This window comes from Carcharhinus amblyrhynchos, chromosome 5 (genome assembly GCF_965287045.1).
Source record: "Carcharhinus amblyrhynchos chromosome 5, sCarAmb.v2.hapA, whole genome shotgun sequence".
Classification (NCBI taxonomy): Eukaryota; Metazoa; Chordata; class Chondrichthyes; order Carcharhiniformes; family Carcharhinidae; genus Carcharhinus; species Carcharhinus amblyrhynchos.
Window position 1 is genome coordinate 124,189,338 of NC_137328.1, and position 11,758 is coordinate 124,201,095.

The 11,758-nt window shown below is 48.2% G+C and overlaps 1 protein-coding gene across 1 annotated transcript; it reads left to right on the forward strand.

Moving 5' to 3' along the window:
• The first annotated feature begins 2,432 nt into the window (after positions 1 to 2,432).
• nim1ka (NIM1 serine/threonine protein kinase a) lies at positions 2,433 to 11,758 on the forward strand. The gene is made up of 3 exons (XM_080189764.1): positions 2,433 to 2,732; positions 5,373 to 5,641; positions 9,796 to 11,758. Exons 1-3 carry the CDS (start codon positions 2,444 to 2,446, stop codon positions 10,558 to 10,560), a joined length of 1,323 nt encoding a protein of 440 aa, XP_080045890.1. The 5' UTR covers positions 2,433 to 2,443; the 3' UTR covers positions 10,561 to 11,758.

Sequence of the window (11,758 nt, forward strand, 5' to 3'; positions counted from 1 at the left end):
TCGTCGGAAAAATGCTGAAATTGAAGAAGTTATCGTGGTCCAAATGTCAGTTCAATCAAGCAGCATCTATATGGTCTCATGCAAGGTAAATTATGTTTGACTAATTTATTGGAGTTCCTTGAGGGAGTAATAAGGAGTGTGGATAAAGGATTTCCAGGAGGCATTTAGCAAGGGACCACACCAAAATAAGGGCCCTTGGCTTCAGGGGCAACATATTAGCATGGGCAAAGGATTGCTTTGCTAATCGGGAAACAGAGAGTAGGAATAAATAGGCATTGGTTGACGAGATGAACTGCTTCAATGCAATTCTATCCTTTTTCGAATAAAGAGACCAAAACTATAGAGAATATTCTAGATGTGGTCTCAACAATGCCCCATACAACTATAGCAAACCTTCCCTACTTTTTATGTTCAATTCCCCATGCAATAAACAACATTTAATTTGTCTTCCTAATCACTTGCTGTACCTGCATACTAACTTTTCCTGATTCATCTACCAGGACTCCCAGATCCCTCTGCACCTCAGAGCTCGGAATTCTCTTTCCATTTAGATAACATATGTTCTGTCTATGTGGGCGGGAGGACTTGGTATCCACTTATCTCCATGTGAAGAAGCGCTTCCTGCTTTCAATCCTGAATGATGCACCCTAATTTTAAGATTCCACCCATTTGCTGTGCTATCTTCACCTCCCCAGTCGCAGCATCCTCCTAAATTCAAGGGGATACAAGGTGTGGTAATGCAGCCGATGCTCATAATGGAATAATTTTCGCCCCAGATATCTTTGTTCTGAAAATAATTATCGGATTGAGGGCTTGTGTGGTTTAAGATTTTTCTAATTTATTCCTGCAGAGTGACTGTTCATCATCACACGTCGTCACACCTTCTCAGATGTAGGAGCACCTGAGCGAAGACCGGCCAAAAGGAGATGGAGAGGGCGAGAGAAAGCTGACAGAGATTTGATCCCTTGGGACACTTTTACTTTTGATGCTAGCCCCAGCTACTGTCGGGAGACTCTAGTTTGTGAGACAGTTCCAATTGAGCGTGGAAAGACACACTCCTCTCTTCCTCACCTCTCCAATTTCTGCATCACCTTTGATTTTACCTTTCATTACCCTGACAAAGGGAACACGAGATGACCCACCATCTTTCAGGATGCCACTGGCAGATAGAAGGAAGTGGCTTCTAATAAAACCCAGATCTACTTGTGCTTCAAGAGGCAAGCCAAGGGTCGCGGGCTGACTGAGGAATTGGATCAAAGTCGGCGCCCCAGCTGTGGGGGAGGACTGTTCCCTATTGGACCAACATGGCAGACAGGTAACCCAAAAGGGGCGTTTAACCGGCGCAGACCCATTCCACTCCAATAAGGCTTAGTATCTGGGCTGGAGGAATCCCCTTCCTGTGAAGAGTCTTCACCTCGCTGAGGCATCTTGCTGCACACAAGCTGCCTCTTGATTTGTTTCCTGGGTGAAGTTGAGAATTGGTGCACATTTCAATAAAAATTTCACAGATGGAAGGCTGAGTGTGTTGGAGTGAGGAGGAGGCTCCTTGCAGTCGAGTCTCCAATAAAGACGCCACCTCCAGGCGATTGCAGAGAAGAAGAATTATTCTGTGATGTTGCTGGACCAGGAAACGTAACTTCTTTATTCCAATCTGTGTTGTCTGTACGATCGACTTTGTCGCATTGTGAGGAGCTACTGGAAGGCAGAATATCATCTCACTCGAACCCAAGGCACTGAAACATGTTGAGCTGTCAGAGTGCGGGACAGACCCACCCCAACATCTCCAGCTGAGAAAGACTTGCACTTATATAGCGCCTTTCGCAACCTCAGGATATCCCAAAATGCTTCGCAGCCAATAACGTACTTCTTACGTGCCGTCACTGTTCGGTTATATGGAAATTTGGCTGCTACCTGGCACACAGCAAGATCCCACAGACTGCAGTGTGACATTGAGCAGATCACCTGTGTTTTGAAGCGACCTTTGTTGCAGGATGAATATGAAGTGGGCACCGGGGATAACCCCCCTGCTGTTCAAAACAACAGCCGTGGAATCTCTTACGTTCATCTTCCAGGCTCTGAGTTGATAGCGTCTCATTTGAAAAACGGTACCCGTGACAGTGCAGCACTCCCACTGGGAGCAGGGTTAAAGCAAATTAGTGTGGATGCTGGAATCAGAAAATGCTGGAAAATCCCAGTGGGTCCGACAGCGTCTGTGGGGAGAGAATCGAGCCAATGTTTCGAGGCTGGATGACCCTTTGTTAAAGCTCAGTGAGTGTGTCGGGCTGGGTTATCTGTGCGGCAGTGTGATACGAATCCGGAACCTTCTGACTCCGTAGCGTGCGTGTGTTAGCCAGCGAGCCACGGCTGAGATCCAGGAGCCATGTAGGGGTGGCGGGGAGAGGCCGGTCCGAACGCAGAGAGGCCGGGGTACCTTTTCCAGATTATGACTGCGGTCTACCCCAATGGTGGCACCATGGTCAACCAGCACTACGCCCGCTGGAGCCGGGAGAACAGCACGGAGGACAGCGGGCGGGGGGACGTGTACGAGGAGGAGGGAGACGGGGGGCGCCGGCTGACCCCGCTGGAGAAACTGTCCCATGAGATGGGGCATGACGAGCGGGCGGTCAGGGAGGTGACGCTGGGGAAGAGGATCGGATTCTACCGCATGCGCGGTGAGATCGGCAGCGGCAATTTCTCCCAGGTCAAGCTCGGCGTCCACTTACTCACGAAAGGTAGCGAGATCTCTGAGACTGTCAACGTGCAAATTACACTGGTGTACAACAACAACTTGCATTGATATAGCAGGCAGGATTTTACAGCCTCACTCGAACCGAGTCCGGAAAATCCCACACGAGGTCAACGGAACTTCCCATTGTCCACCCCCTTATCCCCTCCAATTCCCATGGCGGGTGGGGCGGTAAAATTCCAGCGGGCATCTTCAATATGGTTAGAAACACCCCCAAGGCATTTGACAGGCATGTGCTGAAGGGGCAATTTGACACTGATTTTGATTTGATTTATGTCACATGTATTGGGATAGAGTGAGAAGTATATTCCCTATGTACTCTATGAGTACATAGGAGACAGGCAAGCCTAGGAGACAGGCAAAGCATATCGTTCATAGAGTAGATAGGGGAGATTAAAAGGAGAAAGTGCAGAATGTAGTTACAGTCATAGGGTGTAAAGAAAGATCAACTTAATATAAGGTAAGCATTCAAAAGTCTGACAGCAGCAGGGAAGAAGCTGTTCTTGAGTCGGTTGGTGTGCGACCTCTGACTTTTGTATCTTTTCCCAACGGAAGAAGGTGAAAAAGAGTATGTCTGGGATGCATGGGGTCTTTAATTATGCTGGCTAATTTTCTGAGGCAGCAAGAAGTGTAGACGGAGTCAATGGTTGGGAGACTGATTTGCGTAATGGACTGGGCTTCATTCACAACCCTTTATAGTTTCTTGCAGTAAGAAACCTTTGTGGTTTCTTTGCAGCAACAATAATCTCTCCCTCGATGTCAACAAAACGAAGGAGATTGTCATCAACTTCAGGAAGCGTAAAGGAGAACATGCCACTGTCTACATTAATGAGGATGAAGCAGAAGAGGTTGAGAGCTTCAAGTTTTTAGGTGTCCAGATCACCAGCAACCTGTCCTGGTCCCCCCCCATGCTGACACTAGTTAAGAAAACCCACCAACGCCTCTACTTTCTCAGAAGACTGAGGAAATTTGGAGAGTCAGCTGCGACTCTCATCAACCTTTACAAATGCACCGTAGAAAGCATTCTTTCTGGTTGTATCACAGCTTGGTCTGGCTTCTGCTCTGCCCAAAACTGCAAGGAACTACAAAAGGCTGTGAATGTAGCCCAATCCATCGCGCAAACCAGCCTCCCATCCATTGACTCTGTCTACAATTCCCGCTGCCTCGGCAAAGCAACCAGTATAACTAAGGACCCCACGCATTCCGGACATTCTCTCTTCCACCTTATTCCATTGGGAAAAAGATACAAAAGTCTGAGGTCACATACCAACCAACTCAAAAACAGCTTCTTCCCTGCTGCTGTCAGACTTTTGAATGGACTTACCTTGCATTAAGTTCCTCTTTCTCTACACGCTAGCTGTGACTGTAACTCTACATTCTGCACTCTCTCCTTTCCTTCTCTATGAACGGTATGCTTTGTCTGTATAGCGGTCAAGAAACAATACTTTTCACTGTATGTTAATACATGCGACAATAAATTAAATCAAATACCAACATGCTGGACAGGCATTTGTGTTGAGGGGGAAGGGATTATTAATGAGGGGAGGGGGGAAGGAGGGGGATCTTTTGATCAGTCAGTCTGAGGTAGATTTGAACACAAATCCCAGAAATGGAAAGCTGTTATAAATTGCCCACTCTCCGTTTTTATTCACTCATGGGTCACGGGCTTCACTGGCTGGCCAGCATTTATTGCCTATTCCTAGTTGCTCTTGAGAAGGTGGTGGTGAGCTGCCTCCTTGAATCGCTGCAGTCCACGTACTGTGAGTTGACCCACAATACTGTTAGGGAGGGAGTTCCAGGATTTTGACTCAGCGACTGCGAAGGAACAGCAATATATTTCCAATCAGGGTGGTGAGTGGCTTGGAGAGGAACTTGCAGGTGGTGAAGTTTCCATGTATCTGCTGCCCCTGTCCTTCTAGATAAAAGTGGTCATGGGTTTGGAAGGTGCTGCATACGTATCTTTGGTGAATTGCTGCAGTACATCTTATGGGTAATACACACTGCTGCTACTGAGCGCCGGTGATGGAGGGAGCTGATGTTTGTAGATGTGGTGCCAATCAAGTGGGGTTGCTTTGTCCTGGATGGTGTTGAGCTTCTTGAGTGTTGTTGGAGTTGCATCCATCCAAGCAAATGAATTGTGTACACGTACACTCATGTATTTATAAAGGTGTTCACTGCAGCTCTTGTGGCACAGTGGGTGATGTCCCTGCCTCTGAGCCAGTAGATCAGGGTTCAAATCCCACCCTGGGATTTGATGGCCAATGTAGGTGCGGTCATAATGTAGCTAAACAGGTTGAGTATCAACGTGTAAACCTTTCCAACACACAGCAAGGGCAGGCCATTAGAGCAAGAGAGATTCCTGGTCTTGTGTATGATGGAAAGAATGTTGAAGCTTCTACCTTCACTGTCCATAGCCCCAGCCTACAACGTGCATGGGAGATGAATGCTACCACAGCAACTCAGGGGTGGAAGGGGGTGGATCAGATTGGTGCAGGATAATGGGATTAGAAAAGACGCCTGAGTGTCTTTGGGCCAGCATGGACAAGAAGGGCTGATAGCTCCCTCCTGTGCTGTGTCATTTCATTTTTGGTGTCACCTGGTTTCTTGGTTTTTTTTCTCTCTTTAGAAAAAGTTGCCATCAAGATATTGGACAAGACAAAACTGGATCAGAAGACCCAGCGCCTCCTGTCTCGAGAGATCTCCAGCATGGAACGCCTGCACCATCCCAACATCATCCGGCTGTATGAAGTGATCGAGACCCTGTCCAGGCTCCACCTGGTGATGGAGTTCGCAGGAGGGGGCGAACTCTTCACCAAGATCAGTAACGAGGGCAGGTTGTCAGAGGCTGACAGCAAGGTCATCTTTGCACAGATTGTCTCAGCGGTTAAGCACATGGTAAGTGCTGATGGCCAACACCGGCAGGATATTCTGGTCCCGCTGGCAGTATATTTCCTGCCATGGGTGTTCCAGTGGCTTAGATGGGACCAGAGGATCGAATGTCACGCTGCCTCCTGCTGCCTGAGGGGAGACCAGAAAATCTCACCCATTATTTAACGCTCAGTTTCCACTGGGGTAGAATGATCCATCATAGGAGCAGGCCATTTGGCCCATTATTCCTCTACTGGCTATTCATCCTATTGGTCCCAATCCCCTGCTCTTGTCCTCTATCCCCATTTTATTTAAACCAAGCATTTTATCCAATTTCATTTTCATAGAATCCCTATTGTGCAGAAGAGGCCATTCGGTCCATCAACTCTCTGACCGAGTGTCTTACCCAGACCCTCTCCTTCACCCTTTCCCCGTAACCCCACATACTTAGCATGGCCAATCCACCTAACCTACACATCTTTGGAGTGTGGGAGGAAACCAGAGCATCCAGAGGAAACCAATGCAGACACGGGGAAAACGTGCAGATTATGTACAGACAGTGACCCAAGGCCAGAATCGAACCCGTGTCCCTGGTGCTGTGAGGCAGCAGTGCTAACAACTGTGCCACCGTGCTGCCTAATAACGGCCACCGTGAAGCTACAGGATTGTATCGCAGAGTTGTTACATCAATAGCAACAACAACTTGTCTTTATATAGCTTCAATAACATAATGAAATGTCCCAGGCTGCTTCACTGAAGCACTGTGAAACACCAGGTTACATGAGGAGATATTAGAGGTGATCTCAAGCTTGGTCAAAGAGGTAGATTTGAAGGAATGTCTTAAAGGAGTAAAGCGAGGGGGGGTTGGCGGGGGGAAGGAATTCCAGAGCTTGAGGGCTAGGCAACTGAAAGCACAACCACCACTTGTTCCCCATTTCTAATTACCCTTATTTTTTTTTTATTTGATTTATTATTGTCACATGTATTAACATACAGTGAAAAGTATTGTTTCTTGTGTACTATACAGACAAAGCATACCATTCATAGAGAAGGAAAGGAGAGAATGCAGAATGTAATGTTTCAGTCATAGCCAGGGTGTAGAGAAAGATCAGCTGAATGCAAGGTAGGTCCATTCAAAAGTCTGACAGCAGCAGGGAAGATGATGTTCTTGAGTCAGTTGGTACATGACCTCAGACTTTTGTATCTTTTTCCCAACGGAAGAAATTGGAACAGAGAATGTCCAGGGTGCGTGGGGTCCCTAATTGTGCTGGCTGCTTTGCTGAGGCAATGGGAATGTAGACAGAGTCAATGGATGAGAGGCTGGTTTGAGTGATGGACTGGGCTTCGTTCACAGCCCTTTGTAGTTTCCTGCGGTCTTGGGCAGAGCAGGAGCCCATACCAAGCTGTAATACAACCAGAAAGAATGCTTTCTATGGTGCATCTGTAAACATTGTTGAGAGTCATAGCTGACATGTCAAATTTCCTTAGTGTTCTGAGAAAGTAGAGATGTTTGTGGGCTTTCTTAACTATAGTGTCAGCATAGGCAGACCAAGACAGGTTGTTGGTGATCTGGACACCTAAAAACTTGAGGCTTGAAGTGTCTCACTGGGCCATTTCAGAGGGCACTTAAGAGTCACCCACATTGGGCGGCAGGATGGCGCAGTGGTTAAGTACTGCTGCTTCACAGCACTAGGGAACCGGGTTCACTTCTTGGCTTGGGTCACTGTCTTTGTGGAGTTTGCACGCTCTCCCCGTGTCTGTGTGGGTTTCCTCTGAGTGCTCCCACAATCCTAAAATGCGTATGTTGAGTGGATTGGCCATCTAAATTGCCCCTTGGTCTGTGAATCTGGAGTCACATGCAGGCCAGATCAGGTAAGGTTGCCAGATTTGCTTCCCCTTTTCTAAATTTTACCTCGGTCCCATCCATTCCGCCCCCAATCTTCATTTCAGCTTCTCTGCCGTTTGGCCATTCACTCCTTCTATTCTCTCTACGGGCTGCCATTAGCAGCCTTTCACCTTGTTTCTGTGGCTATGGCTCATCTTTCATTCCCTCACCATGCAGTATAAATATCTCCCACTTTCTGTGCCTTTTTAGCTTTGACAAAGGGGTCATCGAAACGTCAACTCTTTTCTCTCCGGACCTGCTGAGATTTTCCAGCGTTTTCTTCTTTGGTTTCAGATTCCAGCATTCACAGTAATTTGCTTTTACAAGGATGGCAGATTTCCTTCCCTGTAGGACATTAGTGAAGGAGATGGGTTTTCATGACAATCGACAATGGTCATCTTTTACTGAGAGTAGCTTCTGATTTCCAGATTTTCATTCAGGTTGTGTTCCTGTGCCACAACACTAGGGGGAGCGGTCCCTGTAAAAGCTCGGATTTATTCTCAAGAGTGTGAGCTCTGCTTTTAAACAGTTGGTGTTTGTAATGGATTCGACCACTTGTAACTGGACAGACATCCTAAATGAAGTTTTGTGATGCAAACCGAAACCTGGTGTTGGAGAGTACATAAAAACAGAATCATGTGAGCGCTGCTGCCTCACAGCGCCAGGGACCCAGGTTTGTTCCCGGCTTGGGTCACTGTCTGTGTGGAGTCTGCACTTTCTCTGCGTGAGTTTCCTCCGGGTGCTCTGGTTTCCTCCCACAGTCCAAAGATGTGCAGGTTAGGTGGCTTGGCCATAATGAATATGCGGAGTTACAGAGATAGGGCGGATGGGGTGTGGGTGGCCCTGGGTAAGATGCTCTTTCTCTGAGTTGGTTCAGACTTGATGTGCAGTAGGACGCTATTCAGCCCTGTAGGAATTGTATGGACAGTTCTATTTGTCAGTCATTAGAATTCTCACTGAAATTCATGGGAAAATTGCATTCATGATAGGAATTTTTGCAGATATTACCACAAAGCTGTAAAATAGAATCAAAATATGTGGTGGCCTTTATTTATGAGAGCTTGTTGTATGAGGAGCGGCTGAGGACCCTGGATCTGTATTCATTGGAGTTTAGAAGGATGAGGGGGGATCTTATTGAAACTTACAGGATACTGCGAGGCCTGGATAGAGTGGATGTGGAGAGGATGTTTCCACTAGTAGGAAAAACTAGAACCAGAGGGCACAACCTCAGGCTAAAGGGATGATCCTTTAAAACAGAGATGAGGAGGAATTTCTTCAGCCAGAGAGTGGTGAATCTGTGGAACTCTTTGCCGCAGAAGGCTGTGGAGGCCGGGTCATTGACTGTCTTTAAGACAGAGATAGATAGATTCTTGATTAATAAGGGGATGAGGGGTAATGGGGAAAAGGCAGGAGAATGGGGATGAGAAAAATATCAGTCATGATTGAATGGCAGAGCAGACTCGATGGGCCGAGTGGCCTAATTCTGCGTTATGGTCTTATTACTGTTTATTAGTTACTGTTTAATACATTTAAGAGTGATGATTCTTATGTAGAACGTGCAGACTCCGCACAGACAGTGACCCAAGTTGGGAATCGAACCCGGGGTCCCTGGCGCTGTGAGGCAGCAGTGCTAACCCACTGTGCCACCCCCTTAAGAGGTGAGCCCAGTTATCCAATAAATCGTAGCTGTCAACGGACCTTGCGGGGGGGTATCCAGAGTCATGAAAGGTGCTATAGAAATCCTCTAGGTGCTTCGTTATACACAGGCAGACTCCCTTGAGATTGTTCTGAACTGATGATTTGCTCTTTGTTTTCATTCTATTTTATTTAACTTTTTACTGTTGTTACCCTTTTTGTTTATTGTCTTTCTTCATTTTTCTTCCCACTCTTTCCCCCCACTTCATCACCTTTCCCTTTCCTTTTCTCGCCCTTTGCTTCCCCTTTTCTACATTTTACCTCTTGTCCCATCCATTCTGCTCCCCCCCCAACCCCCTCAACCGCCCACCAACACATCTTCACTTTAGCTTCTCTGCTTTTTGCCCATTCGTACCCTTTTATTCTCTCTGCGGGCTGCCATTATCAGTCTTTTCTCCTGGTTTCTGTGGCTATGACTCATCTTTCACTCCCTCCCCCTGCAGTATAAATATCTCCCACTTTCTCTGCCTTATAGTTTTGACAAAGGGTCGTCTAGACTCGAAACGTCACCTCTTTACTCTCCTTACAGACGCTACCAGACCTGCTGAGATTTTCCAGCACTTTCTCTTTTGATTAATCTCTCTCTCTCTGTCTCTTGTAGCACGATAACAATACGATTCACCGTGACCTTAAGGCAGAGAATGTTTTCTACGTGACTAACACTTGTGTGAAGGTGGGTGACTTTGGCTTCAGCACCACATGTCGACGAGACGAGATGCTCAGCACCTTCTGTGGATCTCCGCCCTACGCTGCGCCAGAGCTATTCCGCGATGAGAGTTACGTGGGGGTCTTTGTGGACATCTGGGCGCTGGGAGTGCTCCTGTACTTCATGGTGGTGGGAGCCATGCCCTTCCGAGCAGACACGGTGGCCAAGCTGAAGAAGTGTATCCTGGAGGGGGGTTTCCCGGTGCCCCAGCACCTCACCGAGCCCTGCCAGAGGCTGATCCGCGGCATCCTGCGCCCGGTGGCTGCCGAGCGCCACACGCTGGCCCAGATCGCCCGCAGCGAGTGGCTGAGGGGCATGCAGCTCCCCCGGGAGCTCGACCCCTTCCCGCTGGACCCTTCCCACCTGGCCGAGTCCTCGGAGCCGCTGAGGGGGGAGGCGGTGGAGGTGAAGCGAGCCCTGGCGCGCTTGGGCGTGACGGAGGCCCACATCCAGGACAACACGGGCAAGGACTCTCGCAGCTCCATAACGGGCACCTATCGCATCGTGCTGCACCGTGTTCAGAGGCGACGGGCGTTCGACACCTGCCCACCTGTCCTGGCACCATCCAGGCATCAGGCTAGAGCCAAAGACTCGAAGAAAGAACGGGCCAAACTCCACGGACCACTGGGACAGACCTCCAAGTTATGCTCAATTTTATAGCAGGAGGGAGCTGGGACTATTTGCGTTTGGAGGGCTGTTCTCGGCAGGTTTCTAAACAAGAAACACTACTTTCTGTTTTGTAGTGAGCTGTGACCATCAGCCATGTTTCTTGCCAATGGATTTACACCACTGTGTGTGTGCTTTTGTGTTAAATATACTTCAGTTTAAGAGGTGCAGATGTGTCCAGAGCGAAGCCAATAACTAGGATCAAAGGCTCCAAGCCTCTGTGACATCTCAAACCAGGCAAGGCCATCCCGGGCAATTGGCTCTTTGTGATTCGACCAAAGCCTTCATTTTAAAATTTTTATCCTTGTTCTCAGAATCCCCCACAGCCTCATGTCTTCATATCTCAGCTGTCACAAGGGGGCATAACTATAAGGTTCATGGTGGGAGATATAGGAGGGATGTCCGCGGGAGATTCCTCACTCAGAGAGTGGTTGGGGTGTGGAATGGACTGTCTGCTGTGATAGTGGAGTCGGACACTTTAGGAACTTTCATGCGGTTATTGGATAGGCACATGGAGCACTCCAGAATTATAGGGAGTGGGATAGCTTGATCTTGGGATTGGACACAGCTCGGCACAACACTGAGGGCCGAAGGGCCTGTACTGTGCTGTACTGTTCTATGTTTCTATCTCTATTCCCATTTCTAGCCCCACAACCCTTCAAAATCTCAGGGTCTCTCTCCGGCTGGCCTCTTGCCTGTCTCCAAGGTGCCTGAGCAGCTGTGGTATCGCTGAATGGTTGAACAGACTGGAGGGGCTAAATGGCCACCTCTTGTTCCTGTTGGCAGATGTATCTTCAACCGTTAATGCCCTATACTCTGGAAGTCCCTCTTCATGTCTCCCCCCCCTCTCTCTCTCTCTCTTTTTCTTTCCCTCCTTCCCGTTAAGGTTCTGCTTAAAACCCATCCCTTTGGCCAAGCTTAAGGTCACCCATCCTCTTCTCTCTCGTACATCCTCACTGTTGGTGTTCAGTCTGGTGATGCCCTGGTTAAGTGCCATGGGGCTGTTTTCCTTTGTCAGAGACAGTCTGTGAGGGCAGGTTAATGTCGCCATGTTGGAATCGGCTGGTCTTTCCATCTCTGAGACCTGACTTGAAACGTGGGGAGAGCTTGCTAAGATGAAAATCTCCCCTTGTGCTGTGTTGGTGGGTTTCAATCACATTCCTGACAGCTCCCCGTGGTCACGGACCTGGGA